This window comes from Gallus gallus, chromosome 17 (assembly GCF_016699485.2).
Source record: "Gallus gallus isolate bGalGal1 chromosome 17, bGalGal1.mat.broiler.GRCg7b, whole genome shotgun sequence".
In the NCBI taxonomy this organism is placed as follows: Eukaryota; Metazoa; Chordata; class Aves; order Galliformes; family Phasianidae; genus Gallus; species Gallus gallus.
Genome location: NC_052548.1, coordinates 3,233,045 through 3,252,506, shown reverse-complemented (window position 1 = coordinate 3,252,506; position 19,462 = coordinate 3,233,045). Strand labels below are relative to the sequence as shown.

General features: G+C 47.8%; 1 protein-coding gene across 2 annotated transcripts; it reads left to right on the top strand.

Moving 5' to 3' along the window:
* Positions 1-2,384: 2,384 nt before the first annotated feature.
* TNFSF15 (tumor necrosis factor superfamily member 15) lies at positions 2,385-19,195 on the top strand. Of its 2 annotated transcripts, XM_046901786.1 has the most exons (5): positions 2,385-2,456; positions 2,550-2,806; positions 9,311-9,362; positions 9,702-9,749; positions 14,721-19,195. In XM_046901786.1, the coding sequence occupies exons 2-5, from the start codon at positions 2,615-2,617 to the stop codon at positions 15,146-15,148; spliced, it is 720 nt and encodes a 239-aa protein (XP_046757742.1). In that variant the 5' UTR covers positions 2,385-2,456; positions 2,550-2,614; the 3' UTR covers positions 15,149-19,195. The 2 variants fall into 2 exon arrangements, with proteins under 2 accessions (XP_046757742.1, NP_001019749.1); NM_001024578.2 differs by having other exon boundaries at positions 2,385-2,806.
* The last annotated feature ends 267 nt before the right edge of the window (positions 19,196-19,462 follow it).

Below are 19,462 nucleotides of genomic sequence, written 5' to 3'. Positions count from 1 at the left end.
ACTCCAGGTGGGACAGTAAAACACTGAGCAGGAAGGAGATGGCAAGATGGAGAGGAGCAAATACCACAGTTTGCTTCCCCCACTCCTCCCAACTGAAGGACATTCTGTGCTGTCTTTCTAAGGGAATCTCACAGGATTAAATCTTGCAGATGAAACATTTAACCGTGCTGAACCAAAAGCACTTTGCAAACTCAGAGAATCATGGAGTTATGGAATCGTTTGAGTTGGAATGGACCCTTAAAGGTCATCTAGTCCACCAAAAAGTGTGAAATGGTCTTTGAATGCTCTTTTTTTTTTTTTTTTTTCTCCAAACTTGCTGCAAGTTTAAAAGCTAAAACCAAAAGCCATTGCTTGATGTAGCTAAGGAACGAATAAAGACACTACATGCAAAGTAGCTCCCAAGATGAACAAAATGTTCCTGCAGTACCATCCCTTTGCATACTGCTTTATCCTAACCATATATATGATTCAGCTTATGTATCCTCATGTGTATCATGCACAAGCTTGCAAAGAGAACAAAAAGTACTCCGGGAAGAAAAGACAAGGCATCGGGGCAGGTAACCTGTCCTGATGACAGGATGTTCATTCCTCCTCTCAGGGTTCTCTAATTCCATCTGTGCTTCTTCTTCTCCTAAAACATCTCTCAGTCCCATGTGTTTAATTCTATAGTGAAATATTTCTGCCCTTTAGAGGTAGTTAAACTCAGGAAGGGACCCGGCTGGTGATGGCTGCAGACTTTCTGTCATTGATACCAACTTGTCAGGGTCTCAGGTAGGAGCACCAGGGCACTGAGGGGAGCAACACGAGGCATTCAGAGAGCACCAGGACAGACAGACGGACAGACATACAGCCAAGCAGGGCTGCCCTTCCTGCCCAAACCCAGTGCAGAGTGGTGGGACCTCCATGAGAGGTGTGCTTCAGATGTGCATTCAGCATTTGTGGGCACGTGCAATGAAGGGGATGTTAACTTCAAAGGGTTAGTGCTAATTCTGTGACAGAATAAGCATCTGGTCTCCTAGCAAACAGAACATCGCATCTCTTCACAACACTTCCACAGAACTATGGGTTCTCCTGCAGCTGCTCCCAGGAGCACATTCTTGCCCTTTGAAAAAAAGTAATACATGACTAATGGGGCCACATTGAAACGAGCTCTGGATGCTGTAGAAATAGATGATAACACTTCTCCTCCTCTTAAAGCCTGAATGAAAACAAACATTGAATTAAAGGAAACAAAGTCAGTGACTTGTCTGAGGTCACAAAGGACTCACATGGCTGGGCATGGATTGCAGCACACATCCCTCGGTACTTCGGCAGCTCTCTGTCCCCTCTCCCCAAACCAGCCCAGCTTTCAGCATTTCCTGCTCCTGCCTGCCTACCTTGTGACACACATGGGGCTGCACCAGAAGGTATTATTAATGTATGCTCTGATAAGAAGGCTTCTAACAGCGTTATCAAAATGAAAGTGATAAGGTTGAATTTTCATGGACTATTCCTCTGCAGGTGACTGGAGGGCAGCAGGCAGGTCAGGATATGAGCAGATACTTTCATTGCTCAGATGTCATTTTCTAGTAACAGAACTCTGAAGCATTTTTGATGTGGGAGACGGTGGGAACCAAAACTTAATGCTCTCTCACTGAAAAAAAAAAGGAAAGAAAAATCCACACCGAGGGAAAAAGAAGAAGTTTCCACACAACAGCATGTGCGGACGTTTCGGTTTTGAGGAGACAGCGCTTCTGGAGGGGAAAACCTTCCCATTTCAAACCTTTGGCTCAGTCCTGAGGGTCCCATCTCCATCATCTCCTGCAGTGAGGCACACAGAGGCCCTCTGAGAGCAGCAGGAGCTGCTGCCGGACCGTCCTTGTGTGAACCACGCTGTGCAGCGCCCTGCTCTCTGAGATAGCTGCTATCAGCAGAGCAGGGTGACATGCCATCTTCACAACATTTCCCCAGGTGCAATGCATTCCCAGCTTTCCCCTTTCCTAGCAGTGGGAGCAGACTCCTATGAGAGCATGGTTACAAGGGCACCGCTCTCTGGGCCTGACCCCTGGCTGCGTGCTGCAGAAGGTGCACGGAACCAACCTGGAGCATTCTTCTAAAACCTGAGAGCTAAACCATATCTCAGGGTCCAGGACCCCTCCTCGGTGCTCCTCGCAGCCTTCCCTGCAGCACTTCCCTTTACTCTCCACGGAGCACTGAAACCGTGCCATGGCCGCTCGCCCTCACGCTCCCCCTTCGCTTCTCACTTTCCCTCCCATTGGTTTCACGTTCCCTTCACCACGTGGAAAAGCTTTCAAGCTCATCCAGCCTGGCGGTGGAGTTTATCCTGGTTCCACCCACTGGGACTTTCCTAGCTTCCTCCTGCCACGGCAAGGGGAAAAAAAGGCAGAGGCAGGCGGCAGGCATCCCGGGGAGCTCGGGGAGCCGCGGTGCTCCCTTCCCTGAGCTAGGTTTCTATTGTAGGCGGTGCATTCCTCGGGAGGGAGGGTGTGTGTGTGTCGGTGCCTTCCCACACTTCGGGCAGCTCTTATTTAATGGGGGTCTCCATGCAGGGCAGAAGGCAGAGGAGGTTTAGCCGTTGCCAGGCTCAGCGGCAGCTCGTACGCCAATTGCCGGCATGGATCACGGGGCTGAAATAACCCTGGAAGAGGCTTCGGCGACCGGCCAAGCCTCCAGGATGCACATCAAGGAGGACCTGCGGAGGATGCGCTGCGCCGTGCTGCTCTGCCTGCTGGCCGTGCTGCTGCTGGCGCTGCCCATCGCATACCTGCTGGCCGGGAACCTGAGAGCACCCACCTCCTGCCCCCAGGTAAGGCACTGCCATACCTCCACCCCGCTGCAGCGTGGGGTTCCACCTCTCCCCTCGTAGTTGTGTTTTGTTGTTGTTTTGATTTTCTGGGTCTGGTTCTCTCTTTGAGTTGATTGCATTTAAGGGAAGGAGAGAAGCACGCTGTTACATGCCATCATTCTCACGCAGAGCCCATCTGCTGGGGTTATATGTGGTGTTTGCTTGGTCCCTGCTCCTCTTGTCTTTACTTCACTCTGGTCAGAGTACAAGATACGCCTTTAAAACTTTTGTTGGCACGCTGCTTGAAATTCGTAAGGGAAAGCTCTATTCGGTTGAAATCTGTGTCTCTCCACTGATTTCAGCCAGATTTTGATACTCATTTTCCTCCCTCCTTTCAGATTAGCTCTGAGACTTCCCCTCCCACGTCTTATTTCAGCAAATGTCTGCTGACCAAACGCTGATGTCAGTGGGTCAGTGCCCATCACACATCACCTCGCAGACAGCAGCAGCTCTCATGTGTTATTAGCGTATAGCCCTGCATGGATACCATTTGGGACAACTATGGAGCCTGGCTCTAAATTTCCCACTGTGTGATTTGCTCCCCATCAAAGTTTTCCCTACATCTGGGGAAGACCTTATCTCTTTGATAGACAGCTCTTTGCCCCTGGGCTGGAGAAGATGGTCATCATTAATGCTCTTCTGTGCCGCCCCCCTCCTGCTTGTGTCAGCCTGCAAGTGCTTCTTTCCATTCTATCCTATGAATCTATCAGGACTTCCCTGTGGTAGAAGGAGAACACACGCATATTGCTCTGAAGAATGAAGGTTTGAAGGAATGTTAGCTACAGGTCTGAAATTCCGCACTCAATTAGCCTGCTCATCATGTGCTCACTTAGGAACAGCAGAAGAAAGCAGTGTTAATAAATGGCCTCGAGGGTAACTTTTGGATGCAAGCAAACATTTTGCTTGCATATATTTAGACAGTTTGACAGCTGTGCCTGCGGCTCTGTGCCTCTGCTTGTTTGGCTGCATGGAAAAGTGCTGGCCCTGCTTTGAACCTGAGTTTGTACCAAACCAGAGGCAGCTCCTGGTGCAGCATCTTCCCCATTAACTTTGCACCCAGCTGGCAGGAGGAGCAGTGCCCTGGCACGGTACCTCAGACTGCTAAATGTGCTGATTTCTTGCATGTGTGGAAGTGCTCACTGCTGTGCTGACCCTCCTGCTGTTATCTGTGGAGTGGGTGCATGCAGTGAGAAGGCATTTGGGGCTGTCTCGTTGCTCTTTCTGTTTCCAACCTCTGAGGTTCCAAGCACAACAGTTCAATTCCTGAGATGACCTTAAAGAGAATTAGTAATAGAATGAATTAATGATAGGATGCAAGCTGTTAGGTAGAATAGTGTGTTCCTGGTTCCTATTCTGCTGGCAGAGTCAATGGAGAAAAGTGTTTGTGAGAGGGTTTGGTTTTCTAAGAGGAAAAGTGCAGTGTAAGCCATTAGGTTTGCTCTAGCCTAGACATGCTTTCCACAAGCATGTACTTCTATGCACATGCACTGAATTAGCGTGTAATAATCCCACAATGATGCAATGAGATGATCGGTTGCTTTGCAACCTTTTCAGGTCCCACTGAGGCAGGGAAAGCACTGGGGCTGGCTGTGTGCCCACAGCACCAGTGCCAAGCCAGGTGGGGGTGTGCCTGCCAGCGCTGTGCTGCATTTGCTGAGCTGTCCATTCATTCCTCCAAACTCTGTCACCAGCTTTGTCCAGCAGCAGAGTGCATGGGGTGGGTTTGTCTGCTTGCTGTTCACCCCTCCGAGCTCAGCATGTCCACAGCCCAGCTGGATCCAGAGGAGCATTTCTGGGTATACAGGCTCTCAGGACAAGGTCTTTTTGTGTATCCAGCTGCATTTGTAGAATTAGAATAGCGTTGCTGGAGGATGCCTTCTTCACATGTCCCATTAATAGAGAGCTTAGCTGGGAGAAGGCATGTCCTGCATTTTGGTCACAGCAACCCCAGGCAACCCTACAGGCTTGGGGAGAAGTGACTGGAAAGCTGCCTGATGGAAAGGAACCTCGGGATACTGATGGGCAGTTGGCTGAATATGAGCCAGCAGTGTGCCTAGGTGGCCAAGAAGGCCAATGGCATCCTGGCTTGGATCCGGCATGGTGTAGTGAGCAGGACTAGGGAAGTCATCCTACCCCTGTACTCAGCACTGCTGCGGCCTCACCTCAGCACCTGAGTGCTCTATTCAGTTTTGGACACCTCAGTACAGAAAGGACATGGAGGTGCTGGAGCAGGTCCAAAGAAGGGCAACAAGGCTGGGGAAGGGCTTGGAGAATATGCCCTATGAGGAGAGACTGAAGTAACGGGCTGTTTTGATCTCCTTAAATACCTGAAAGGCGACTGCAGTGAGAGTGGGGTTGGTCTCTTCTCACTGGTGACAGGTGGGAGGATGAGGGGAAATGGCCTTAAGTTGCACCGGGGAGGTTTAGATTGGATATAAAGAAAAGCTTCTTTACAGAAAGGGTTGTTAAGCACTGGAATGGGTTCCCCAGGAAGGTGGTTGAGTCACCATCCCTCGATGTGTTTAAAAACTGTCTGGATGTGGTGCTCAGGGACATGATTTAGTGGTAGGTTGTTAGAGTTAGGGTAGTATGGTTAGGTCGTGGTTGGACTCGATGATCTTTAACATCTTTTCCAACCTGAGTAATTCTGTGGAGCTTTTGGGCTGTGGGTGCCCTGAGCACACTGGAAGCAGGTGGGCTGGCCCTGCTTTGCATCAGACATGAGTTCATTCACTGACCCTTGCAGCAGTGAGATCACAGGAAGAGCCCTCTCGGTGCCTCAGGACCAGAGCTCAGCCCACGCAGGATTGTCTTTTTCCGCTGTGCTCGGGCCAGCCCTGGGCTGCAGCTTCAGCATCAACTGGGAGGGACTGGTGCAGCCGAGCGGGTGAGAAGCAGAGGTAGTAAATCCCTGCACCCATCCTTCCTGGAGCAAGGAGGAGGGGAAGGGTTGTGCAAGTGGGGTGTGCCTCTGTGGCTGCAGGGTGAGACGGTTGTTCATCTCAGCTTCTGTGTGGGTGCACGTGGTGTCACACTCTCCTCGGAAGGGACATAAGCTCACCTTTTCCTCAGGAAATGTCCCTTTTAGGGTAGAGCGGGGTAAGTTATGTCATCACAGAAACACGTGCAAACCACCAGTTCTCTTTCTTGCGGTGAGCTGCGTGTTGTGTGAATAACTGAAGCCTGATGATGGGTTCCCTGGACACCTTCCAGGCTCACACACAGCTTCCCTGCTGGAAGTAGAAATCACTTTCTTTTGTTCTTCAAGACAAAGCGAGGTGAGGAAATAGGGTTCTCTAAGCACTGTCACAGTTTGGGCTATTAGCAGGAAATTATAATAGGCTGCGGGGCATCCTTCCCTGAAGGAAAGCCAAGTTTCAATCTGAATGCACAAATCCACCGAGGGGAAACCAGGCAAGCATCTCCAGCCATCCTAGCAATTCATTCTACTGGCTCCATAAAGCTGAAAGTCAAGGCCTGCCCTGCAGATATTGATACCTGGGCTTGTGCTGGTGGCAGCCTTAGCATGGCAGGACCACAAGCAGGGCACGAGGGAGGTTCAATCTGAAACCAGTCAAAAAGTTTGCACGTGTACCTGTGTGCCATGTCAGCCTTGAGGAGCTACAGTACAGGAGTAACTCAGCCTGCAGTTCCATCCTGTAGTCCGAAAGGATAAAAGCAGCAAAGATCAGAATAGGATTGGCAGAGCTGTAACCCATACAGAGCCAGATGCCCTAATGGCCTGCCCAGGTGGGAAGGAGAACCCCAAGGGGGGGTGTGGAGTCACCGTCCCTGGAGGTCTTCAAGAAAAGGGTATATGTCACACTGAGGGACATGAGTAGTGGGCATGGGTTGATGTTTGGATTAGTTGATATTATTGGTCTTTTCCAGCCATAATGACTCTGTGATTCAAAATGACTTCCTGATCCATAGGGATGGAGAGGTGCCTGGGGAGCAGCAAGGAGCCTTGTGCCATGTCCTGGGTGTGGGGGACTCTTCCAAAAGCCATAAAACTGCTCTTTGATGCTTACGGTTTTCACGGGCAGAACAGCCAGTATATGCCACAGCCCAGCCAAAATGCACCCATCATGATGGACAGTTTTTGCCCAACTGCCCAGGCCATGCAGCACCCCTGGGCTGAGCAAAACCGAGTGCAAGCACCGTGTGTGCCCTGCAGAGACCTGCCATGACATTGCACCTTGTGCTAAAAATGGAGCTGGGGATGTTTGGCTGATGAATCCCCCCACCTCCAGTGCCAGGCTGCTTTTCCCAAGCAGCTCTCCTGGACAGCCCCAGCTCGCCCTTGAGGTGCAAAGGGGATGTTTTGTGTTTACCCTCCTCCTGGGCTTTCAATGCAAATGCGGCGGGGCTTTGGGTAGCAGTGGAGTTTTGCATACTGCAACTTTCAGGGTTCCCATAGGTGCAGGAGCTCAGCTGTAGGGCGGGATTTTCAAAGTTGCTCAATGCTGCTTACATTTTCTCTGCTGTAACCAAAGGGAAAACTGTGGCCATTCGGTGAACTTTACAGAAGCACAGCTCAGCAAGAAAGGAGAATAGAGAAAAATGCTAATTGTGTGGTTTCTCTACTGCCTTGTGCTGCTTGGCTCTCCCTCACCTCCTTCATCCTGAAAGCTCTTTATGCACCTCATCCACACCCCCAGCGTACATCAGCAGCACAGGGATTGCTAATACCATAGAATCATAGAATCACTAAGGTCGGAAAAGACCCACAGGATCATCCAGTCCAACCATTCACCCGTCACCAATGGTTCTCATTAAACCATGTCCCTCAACACAACATCCAAACGTTCCTTGAACAAAGGCTATTGTGTAGCATTTTGAAGTACTAAAATACTTTCTATATAAGTTTAGGTCTGTGTCCTTATCAAACGGCACAATTAGGAAGAAATCCACCTTTGCCATGCAAAGAACACATTCACACCATGCAACGCAGTGCTCTATCTGCTGCTCTCCAGCACACAGAAGTGCAGCTGCTGCTCGAGGAGTACCCATCTGGCATTCTTTGCAAACAACTAAACAGAGGTTGCATAAAAAGCTTCTTTACAGCTGGCAGACAAAACCGTTTTGATGTTTCTGACACAGCTGTGGGATCCTTCCCTCTTCCCTCTCACCACTGCTTTGATTGCAGTGCCTGAGTGTACATAAAATACATGGAGTTAGGCTTCGAGCAGACAGCTCCACTGAAGTTACATGATTAAGTGTAGGTTTGTGATTGATTTGTAGCTCTTTGTGGTACTTAGCATTGTTTGAAAATGTGCTACTTGATAAATATGTAGGAAGTGCCGCAGCAGTACTGCTGTAAATCTGTGCATGTGCATGTGGCCAAAAGCATGGGAGTGTTGGAGGGAAATCCTCACACTGACCTTGTGCTTCCCATCAGAAGGGCTGTGGCTGTGTGCCACAGAAGGGACAGCAAGCAGGTGGCCCCGCAGAGCGGATGTATTTATTGCAGCAGCCCATAGTGCAAAACACACCCCACGAGGCAGCCCCTGGCTGGCTGCATGCCCTTAACCACTCGCTTCCAACCACGCTGCAGCATCACGCTGCCATGCAGTGCCTGGCACAAGCACAGTGGATGATGCTCCCTGTGTCCCAGGGTTGCAGAGCCAGCATCCTGCAGCTCCTTCCTTCCCCCTGCAACCACGCTGCTTTCTAAGATGCCAGAGGAGGGCTGGCTCCTGACAAGGAGCCACGAGAGCATGGCAGGGTGTGAGCTGGGAGCAGCCTGTCACAGCATGGCACGCAGCCAGCGGCCCCTTCTTTTTGCTGCTCAACCCAAAGGCTGGCACCGCTTGGCACGGGCACTGTCACTGTGGGGCTGTGCTCATGCTTAGGGCTAGGGGAAGGATTCAAGTGCAAGCAAATGTGAAATAGCTCTGTCTTGCCCTGGGCTCCCCACAGTTCAAGACATGCCTAAGCAGTAGACTTGCAGCCTGAAATAATGCAGATGTGGAAAGGGAAGCCGCAGGTCTGTAGGTGGTAGACCTCGTACTGATGTTCCAAGTGCACCATGCAGATGTTTGAAGCAGGGAAGAGAGTCTCATGCTGTGCTGCTTGCTGTGTTTCACTGCACAGATGGAGAGACAACAGCCACCAGGCAGCAGTGCTCCAGCAGTGCTATGTGGAAGCACTGGCCCAGGAGTGATGGTCCCTACCCTCAGTGCTCCTCCAATCGTGCCAGGGATTTGTCCAACCCATGAGCTGAACAAAGCCATCACAGCAGCCCAGCTCCTGCCCCAGCATCTGCCTGAGATGTGGGTGGCTTTGAACAAACAGCAGGAAACTCTTGCACTGAAGCAAAGCTCTGTCAGGGCTTGTCCTTACTACATAAAAGCTTTAACTGAGGTGGAGAATATCAGTGTACCATCTCCTGGTTTTGGGGGTAAGCAAAGTGGACGTGGTGCAGGAGCCCTGGAACTAACTGCTTGCACATCTCTCTTGCAGGTCGTGGATGAGAGGAGCTCTCACTTTCTGAAGCAGCGAGCAGTAGCTGCTGGTAAGTGTGCCATCCCTTTTCCCATCCCTACCATCTTTGTTTGTCGAGGTTTTGCAATTGCTGCCGCAGCCCCTGGGGCAGACAGCTCCCTGCCTGCCCTCACCATGAGGATCCAAGCATGTCAGGGCAGGGTCACGGGGTGTGGGGAGATGGGTAGAGCTGGGGCCATAGCGAGGGACGAGCATTCCCAACCCCAGACAGAGCCAGCTCCATCCCAGGGTGGGCTCACACCTCCCAGCACCTCGCTTAGTGGGCCAAAGCATGGATTTGGGAGCCTGTGAGTGCGTCCCTCACACCTCCCCTCCACACACTTAAACCTTTTTTCTCTTTTTTCCTCAGTTACAGACACGCTTCCCAGCGCCGAGAAGCCAAGAGCACACCTGACAGGTAATGCTTGTTCAGAACCAGAGTGTTTCCTTTGGATCTTGCAGCTGTTGCAGTGCAATAACCGCGGTTTATACGGGTCTGATAGGATCAAGCTGCAAGATGCAGGGGAAGAAGCCACCAGCTTTGCCTCATTGACCACAGCAGATTTACCACAGCAGCACTTATAAGAAAGGGCCCACAGAGGAGGCAGCTGGCAAACATTGCCACTTCTCTGGGCTGTTGCTGTCATTGTGTGAGCACTTGGGTTCCGGCCGTGTTAGTGATCTGCTGGGTCTGCTTTGGTGGGAAGAGCCCAAGTGAGCTGTGATTTAGGAAGACCTACCAGTTTTGGAGTAAAATAAGACCAAATAAGGCCAGTGTTAGGGTGCTTATTTTTCTCTGCAAGTCCATCCTGAAGCCACACACACCACGTTCCCATCAGTAGCTTCCTGGTTTTGGTGAGGTCATATGTAACGTGCATTGGAGCAACCAAGGGAAGAGCTGTATGCAGCTGAGCCTCTCAGCTTGTGTTGGTTAGGAAGATGCCATCTCAAAAGATCACCACCTCAGCATCGAAGCTGGGGCTGTCACCACACTGAAGGGAACTTAGGGAACACAACCTGAAGAAAAGGTCTGTGGTTTTCTGAGTGTATGGGACTGAGAGTTGAGGAACTCTCCAGCTGCTCTGAGCTCTCCCCTTATGTCCAGTAAGATAATTTATACCTCCCCAAAATATAGCTCACTGCAGAGGCTTCCCCAGTACCCTGTTGTGTTGTACCACAGGAGCTCTGTAGTAACTTGAAGGATGCAAGAAGTTACACGAGGCTTAACACATGTATGCACAGGGTTATCAGTGCTTCAGGGCTGATTTGTCAACCACCATAGTTTCCTTTCCCTAACCCACAAGCTCCTTCCTAATGCACTCCTATGTCACAACCCTTTCGACACACAGGTGGATAGAACTGCAAAATGGATCTGTGCTTCCTCAAAATACATGGAATCACAGAACCATAGAATATCCTGAGTTGGAAGGGACCCACAGGGATCACTGAGCCCAACCTAGCTCCACACACCCCAACCCTATGGCTGAGAATGGTGTCCCAGAGCTCCCCGAGTTTCAGGGCTGTGCCTGCTACCCTGGGAGCTGTGCAGTGCCCACCAACCTCTGGGGCACAGCTGTTCCCCAACCCCTCCTGACCCTCCCCTGACAGCTCCATGCCATTCCCTCAGGTCTGCAGGAGAAGAAGGACTTTGCCTGCTCATATAGGTCTCTTTGTTTCCCAAATCTCCACATGACCAAGACCAGGAGACTCTCAGTGCAGTTGACTCACAATTGCAGCCCAAGTGTTGCTCTGCTGATGGGAACTCCCCTGGGTTGCACAAAAGTCCAGCTGTCACAGGGAAGCACCCAACAGTTTGCTTCAAATTTTCTCAGGCCTCTGTTTGCAACTCCTCCACCATCACTCCCAAGCAGTGCCCTGGGATGGGGTCTGTCTGCCTCCTGCCTCAGCCCCATCAGTGTTATTTGGGAGAAGGAAAATGCAAAGGGGGTTTTCTGTGCATAACAGAGTCAGGAGCCTGAGCTTAAGGCTGCAACCAGGCAGCTGTGCCACTGAGCCACTAGGAAACCAGGCTTCTATGAACTTGGCTTTAAGCTTTTTTGTTGGCTTCGAGCACTTCTCTTTTGCTTTTCTGCACCCTGCAGCACTGATTTCCTGAGCTCAGTGCAGAAGTCTTTGGCATTGTTCTAAACTTGTTATATAATAATTTCCTGGGTCTCTTTCTGGTCTTCACTTCTCCGAAACCACGACTTGTGCAGAGAAAGTGAAAAAGGAATAATTATTCTTCAGATCTGTTGTACATTCCCCCACTTCAGGCGCCTGGTTCACAGTGAAGATAGCAGACCCAGTGCCCTTCCTCATGGCAAATCTCCAGAGCTCCAGCTGCCCTTCTATGTCTCCTTCTGGGTTTAGGAACATATATTTTAAATGTAAGAGCAGAGTGAGAGGAATGAGAACTAACCAGAGTGTTTAACATGGGAATGCACCACTGAGTTAGCAGTAGCAAGATGACTCAATGTTTGGGTCTCTGTTCCTTTATGAAAGTTTCTCCACCTGTTCTTGGCCTCTGGAAAATACATAGAGCAGTTTGGACTCATCCATACTGACACCGAGACCTCCTCTCCCTGTCTGCTGGTGAGGAACAGTCAGCGTGAACCCCAGCTGGGGCTTTTCTCCACCCTCACTGTGTCCCATGCACCAGTTCAGATTTGGTGCTGACCACCACCATCCCTGCAGCCCTCATGGGGCCGTCCTTCAGGTCAGGAGGCAGACCAGTGCCTGCATAGGATGGCATGGCATGGCTGGATGAGACGCGTTACAGGCACCCACCAAGGACCTGTCCAGCAGTCGTTGTGCTGCAATGCTATCTGAACACCTCGCTAAATCTGGGTAGAAAATAAGTTCCACTTGGCTGTTGGGCATTTTAAGATGGGTTATTAAATTTCTTGAGCAACAGAGACCCTGCATCCTCTGTGCTTTGCAACTCGTGCAGCACAAGACCTGAGTAGTGTAAGAGACCAAGATCCTCATCTCCTTCCTACCGTACAGCTCAGTGTCATGAGTGAGGGCCATGAACTGTAGAAACCCCATAAGTTCACCAGCATTCCACCAATGCAACCAAGTGACAGGGATTCCCCAGCAAGTGACTAAACCAAATGGGATTTTAGGAAAAGAGAAGAAATTTTACGTCTAAGAGATGCCAAAAAAAAAAAAAAAAAAAAAACCAAAACAAAACCAAAAGTGAAAGGGAAACTTGAAGGGACTGCAGCAGTAGATCCCATAGTGAAAGCAGATTTTATTGACTTCAAGGGTTAGCATAAGATGTGTATTTGCAGGAAGTGCAGCTCCATATATTTAATAAATAAATGAATGACAAATATGGCTGTGCTAGAAAAGGAGCCATACAGTATTCAAAGGCACTTCAACATGCACCTTTCCTGATATATCTCTAAATCATGGGAAAATTTGACCAGCTTGAAAACGGAGAGCTTTGACACAGTGAGTTTTAACCTAAAAGGAAGGTTAGGGCCATAAAACAGAATTGCCTCATTCCAGAAGTTATGAAATAATATACTTCATATGAGACGCTTCATAGTTATTAAAAGCACTGAAGAATTGAGTGTTGCTGACATCTTAAATGCGTCATTGGATATGTAAAAAAAATATTTCCCTTGGAGCTTCTCCTCCATTTGTTTTCCCAAACTGCCCAAGATGGAAAAGAGCCCAAAACTCTTTCAAGAAGTTTTCTCATCTTTTCTCATCTTCCCCAACTCGGACATGATTTCCTCTGCCACCACCCTATCTCAGAGAGGCCTTACTCCTTAACCACAGTGACCCTAATGCTGTGTTTTTGCCAGGCCCCAAGGCAGATGAGGACACAGACCATGAGTACTTTTGCTTTCTTTTGCTTCTCTCTTTCTATATCAAGCAAAGCTCCATTTCCTCTAAGCCTCACATTCCTTATAATACTTCTATATTTTAGCTTGGCTTGCTATCGTAGTCCCTGTCTATCATCTTCCAGCAAAGAAATACTCCACATGCTTTGCCTTCTGGGAAAAGATAGAGGGATTTAATTTTTCTGAGCACTGACAGTCAGACTGGGAAAAAAAGCCATTATTTTGTTGTGCTACTCAGAGAATATGCAAGAAATTGCACTCCTAACAGCAGCTTGTTTTCTTACGGGTTATCTATTGTCAGAAAACAGGAGAAAAAGGATGTAACTGGGGGCTGGGGCTGTTTGTTTTCCCGAATCTCATTTCCCCCAGGATAAATCTAATAGACGTTGCCAACAACATTTCTAAGCTCGTCCCCATCTGCCTTCAGTTTGCTTCCCTGCCTGTGCACACGCACCCTGTCCCCAAATGCTGAATCATAATTGACCTTAAGCATTAAATTAAGCTCATGAAAGCAGCTCCTTGGTACTTCCCTCTGTGTCCTGAGGATCCTGATCCTCTGCTTAGATCAGACCGTGCTGGGGATGGATTGGAGCCCTGTTTGTCATCGGTTAATCACAAGAGCATTTCTGTTTGTTGATTGTTCTGTCTGAAGTAAAGCTGAAGATAACACCAAGCTTAGTGTTCTGTCCCAAACGCTTTCATAACAGAGTTAAAAATGGGTTTTATTACTGTGTGTCCCTTTGGAAGTGGGTGTTGTAAAGCACAGTGGGGTTTTCTAGCTCTATGGTGAAATTGAAGGGCGGTGGTAAAGGAAAGGCAGTTGTATAGCAGAAGATCGCAGTGCAGCACCCAGCAGCAAACCTTGGTGTGGCGGCTGACAAACCCCATCTCCAGCCTCAAGAAGTAACCTGGCAGGAAGAATTCAAGGCTCTCAGTGCTCAGTGATAGATCACAATGATTGTTGTGAAGCTTCTGCAAGCAAACAGAGCCCTTTGTCCTCAGTTAGCACTGCTGTGGCACAAACACAGCTTCAGTCCATCACTACTCATGAAGACATTGCTCTCATGTCTCTGACTGCTGTCCTGAGCCACTAGGTGCAGGCATGTAGCCAGCTGTACAACTGGCCCAGCACTACTTTCACTTAAGAACAAAGTTTATGCTTTGCGTATGGGTGAGAGCGCTCCAGACCTATGAGCTAAAGCTATGTGTCCTATCCCACAGTGAGACAGCCTTTGGGAAGGACAGTCCCATCATTTGGGATGCCCTATCACCTAGGACACCCAGCTGTAACCAAGCCCTGTGGGCAGCATGCTCCAACCGAGGTTCTCCAACTTTGGCTTTGGCTCTTGGTTGCTCAGATCTGGACATCCTATGGGCAGCCTCCAAAAGTAGCTCTTGACAGTTGGCCTGCAGCTGACTGGCTTTAAAGGAAGAACATTTCTCTCCTAGAGTTTTGATTGCCCCATGGAGGAAAGATCCTGTATTTCTCCAGCTGGAACAAACTAACACATCTCTTCTCCCTCTCTGTCCCACAGTGAAGAAACAAGAACCCTCCAGCACCACGGGAAGCCATCTGCCCATCCTGCAGTGGGAAGACAAGCGAGGCTTGGCCTTTACCAAGAACAACCTGAGTTATTCCAGCAACGCACTGGTGATACCTGTGTCTGGGGATTACTATGTCTATGCTCAGGTCACTTTCCGAGGGCCCAGTGACACTTCAAGTAAAACCAGTTCTGTCACTGCAGTCATCACTAAAGTCACTGACAGCTACCCCGAGCCCACCCAGCTGCTGACCAGCACCAAGACCCTCAGTGAAGAAAGGAACAACTGGTTCCAGCCCATTTATCTGGGAGCTGTGGTTTCCTTAGAGATAGGAGACAAGCTAATGGTCAACGTTAGTGACATCAAGCTGGTGGATTACACTAAGGAGCACAAAACCTTCTTCGGTGCCTTTTTACTGTAGGTCTCTGGCAGCAGCTTTGTGGAGGCTTCCCTTGAGGGCCCTGGTTTGGTGGTTGTATGTCAGGGTGCTGGTCTCTGTGCTGTCCTCTGCACTTCACTCACATGTTGCCTTAAATTAAGGGGTGGGGACAGCTGGAGCTGCAGGATGAATGGAAGCAGCCCAAAAAACTCCAGAAAAATGAAAGTCAGACTTCAAGGATGATAGGGATTCTTGAAAGCTCTGTATATTGGAGAGGAACCTTTTTTTATGGGTCAGGTAGGGATATTTATCGTAAATAGGCTAGGCTGCATCACTAATTCCTTTTCCAATATACCATTTCTTCAATTGAAAATAAGTGTTTTAAACTTTCTCCAGCACTTCCAGTGTAATTTTGCATGACCTTTCTTCAGATTCTTAAAGGCAATTGCAATTAATAATTTCCTTAAGCGTAGTTCCGTACTTTGCACTAATATAAAGCCCAGATTAATCATTAACTGCTTAATTAATCACTTCCAGTTTCCCTGTAAAGTAGATTAAAATCATATCATATGTTTTGCAGAATCTACCTGATTTTCTTTTATTTTCCAGGGTATTGTTTACGGATACTTAAGTCAATGTGTAGGCTTTAGACCTTATTTAAAACTTCTAGGGAACATGCAGAAACGTTTTCGTTTCAGCATGGCCATGGAATCCCCCCATCAGATCCAAACATTAGGAAAACAGAAAAAAACAAAACAAAACAACAAGGCAAGGAGCTTTCCACTGTGCTTCATGCAAAGCAAATGCAACTAAAGACATCACTGCCCTCCTAACCCTTTGTGACCACTGCTACAGCAATGTGCTGACACAAAGGTCTCCCCATCCTTTGCCTGAGTGAAGGCTGGAAATCAGCAGTCCATTCAAAAGGTCAGAGGATCCAAAGAAAAGCTCACAGTGTGCCATGGCCAACTACAGAGCTCAGGAATGCTTAGCTTCCCATCTCGTGCTTCATCTTCTCATAGACATTACTATCTCAGGGAAATTCCCCAGCTTTCCTTCTCCTCCCACAATAAATACATCACTGTCAATGACTCAAGTCATGCTCTAGTATGTTCAGGCTTTACGTACTTAACTGCTTGCTGGTCTCTCACTTGAGTCCCTACCAGGCAGATGTTTGGCAGGGTCTGTCCAACGGCCAGGCTGGACTCTCTGCAGCTCTCCCTCTTTCTTCCCTTTCTCCATTGGGTTCCTTTCGATTTCCACTTCTTGGCCAGAAGTGTCACCAAGATGGCCTAGCTAACATTTCCACCCAAAGACGTGGGCCCCAGCAGCATGCTGTTAACTCCAGGGAGGCACCCAGCACACAATCTGGTCTCGTTACTCTCCAGGAAGGGCAGCTCACCATCACCACCTCAGTGGCTTTCCCCACTGCTTAGAAGCCCCAGCTTTTCTCTTTGCACCAATATGATAAAATCACAAGTCCAGGAAAGGTTTATTCCTCTGGGAAACCCTAAGACTTTCCATTATTATTATTATTATTTTTTATTTTCTAAAACATTTTCTCAACACTCCATATTGAGTCCTTCAGATCTTCTGATCCCTTCATTATGTGCCCCAAATTGGATCTGCATTCTTGCAGACCTCCGCAGAAAGGCACGTAGGTGACCAGCACACCAAAATCCATTCATCATCTCACAAAGAAAAGACTTAAAGTGACCTGTCCAGGACAGGGGATTCTCAGCCACTAGTTAGAAAAGCTTCTGTGAAGTTATACAGGACAAATTTGGTTTATCCTTGGAGAAAGTTGAAATGCAAATTCTAGATTTACTGAGACATTTACAGAAATCCGGAAAGGTCTTTATTTCTACAAATGAGATAATGTAACACTCTTATGAGGCCATAATGCAATCTTAATAGGCTGGTAGAACAGATTTCCATAAAAACTATATTTTAAGTTGTCATCCCTTACTGCTTGTTGCACTGAATTATGTTTAATATGGGTTCTAGGGGAGAGGAGTCATGCATGCAGTATTTGGCTCACAGTAAAAGAACCTTCCAGGGATACATAAATGTACATACATAGATTTGCTTATATATTTATGCATACTCTACGTACAAGTTTTAGGAAGTGCTTTGGCAATGATGAGCCTTTTCTATAACAAGACACATAATTTGTGCCTGCTGTACACTGATGACAAGTTCCACAAGCACGAAATCTCCTGCTGCTGTAACAGATACAGATGTGACTGTCTTGTTCCATTGGCCATAGCACAAATGTATTTATTTTAGTTAATGCCTTGCAAGCTGTCCCACCCCATCTCATACACCAGCTTCTAGCATGTTTAGCACACTAGCACAGTTTATAGAGCATAAAGCAACATATCTAGCATTACTTGTTTTAAAGTAGTGCAGGCAGATTAATCCAAGCACACCTACCCCAGTAGAATTTTCTATTTCTCCCTTTTTTTTCCCCTCTTAGTGCTAATAACGCTTCTGTATCAGTGACCAGCAGGTACAGCAGGGAGCACCCAGGGCTGGCTGTGACCCCACTGACTGCAGAAGCCAATGGTACGGCATTGGGGTAAAGCTGCTCAAGGGGAGAAGAGGTCAGGCTCAGAGGGAAAGGTCTCAGGAAGACTGAACCCAAGCTGTGGGTGATCAGATTTCCCCAAAGATAATTAAGGACGGAAGCGTTCTCAGAAAAATCACCGTTATTGGGTTAGAAAAAAAGATATATTGAATGTAAACCATTTGTGGAGATGTGAAGGTCCATAGGTCAGCATTTTCAGTTGAATGAGGTGATGAAATGGGGCCTTGTGAACAAGTGACCTTTCAGCCTGCGGTCAGGCTGAAAATACGTTTTGTTTTGGGTGGATGTGAAACTGAGACAGTTGGAAGAAGCTCTCCGGGGTACAGGAAGAGCTTCAAGAAGGCAGCTTATGTTCATGAGCTAAAAATAATGGTACGATTTCTGGATTTGGCCCTTTCATCTTTCAGAAAAAGACATTTAAGTACTATTCAGTACAAAACCATGGAAAGAAACTGTTTTGGTTTTTGTTGGCTTTGCTGTTGTGTGGGTTTTTTTTTTTAATGCATATTTATTAACAAAAGACTTTTGTTCTTAGGAATTCTTTTCTTCTCTAATTTCTTTGATCTCCAAAAACTAACACTAAATATAACCCAACTTCCTAAAGCAGTTCACTTACCTACTGCTTCCTTTCCCCTTGAGATCTATATGTTAGTAAACGAGTATTCTCTTTCTCTTGGTATCAATAAGTAAATCTAAATCAAGCTATAAGGGATTACAACTCCCATCTTACCAACATGTATGTGTGCCTTACTTAGTCTTAAGCCTGTGGGTAAAAAGAGTGCCATTGTAAAAGGCAGTTCAGTTTCCCTACTTGGCAAACAGGAGTAAAACCAATTAAAAGTTGATTGATAGAATGTTTTAGCCACGTTTACCCTGAACAACACCATTACAGGGGTAACCTCCCAATAAGGAGCACTCACACAGACCACCTTCAACCCATGTGTGTTGGCAGGATTGGGCTCTAGAGGTGGAAAGTTAAAGGTTGTGTTTCTGAGTCAAACATCACCCAGATAGCATGCAGTAGGATGGTGGGAAGACTTTGGACGTGCCAGTTTAGCGAATGTTAGTTTGAGCCATCCCTCAGAAGGAAGGGACACAACCAGGCCACACTGACCAAAAGGAATGGGTTGAAGTATTGTGATTTTCAATACACACAAACAAAAAAACGTATTTGAGAGAACGTTGTTATTCAGCTCTGTATGATCCAACTGACCACATTGTGTTTTGCTTTTATTAATCTCTTGAGTGGCCCATCATTTCAGATGGGAAATGGGGAGAAAATTCATTCTTTAGAAGAATCAGACAGTGTCGAGAATTTTTGCCCAAATCTGGGTATTAAACGCCAGTATAGCATTTTGCTACTGTAATGTATTTTCATATAAATGATTGTATATTGTTTTGTGCTTCAGTACCAATGTGAGTCTTCAACAGCAGAACTGACTTAGTGTTTTGTTTCCGAGTGTTATGATAATAAAGAATACAAGTTAACTAATTTAAAAGCTTCTGATCCTGGTCTCCATCCAAAAACGCTAACGAAATCACACGCAAGAGCGATCAGCTCATACAGCCAGAGAAACCCCCTCTGCTGTGCATCAATCATCACTGCTTCCCGACATGCACGGTGAGTGATCCCCCACCAAAGTGAACTCAGACACGGCCTTTTTTCTTTGCCATGGGGTATGTAGGACTCCCATTCCAAAAGGAAAAATGTGAAGGTTGAGCAATGCCCCGCTGAGCACACGAGGAAATGAGAGCATTATTCCAGC

Excerpts from the sequence above, each read along its gene's own strand:
- TNFSF15 (XM_046901786.1), top strand. The coding sequence starts at position 2,615 with ATGGATCACGGGGCTGAAATAACCCTGGAAGAGGCTTCGGCGACCGGC. Across the intron at positions 2,807-9,310 it reads CACCCACCTCCTGCCCCCAG|GTCGTGGATGAGAGGAGCTC; the intron begins GTAAGGCACTGC and ends TCTCTCTTGCAG. Across the intron at positions 9,363-9,701 it reads GCAGCGAGCAGTAGCTGCTG|TTACAGACACGCTTCCCAGC; the intron begins GTAAGTGTGCCA and ends TTTTTTCCTCAG.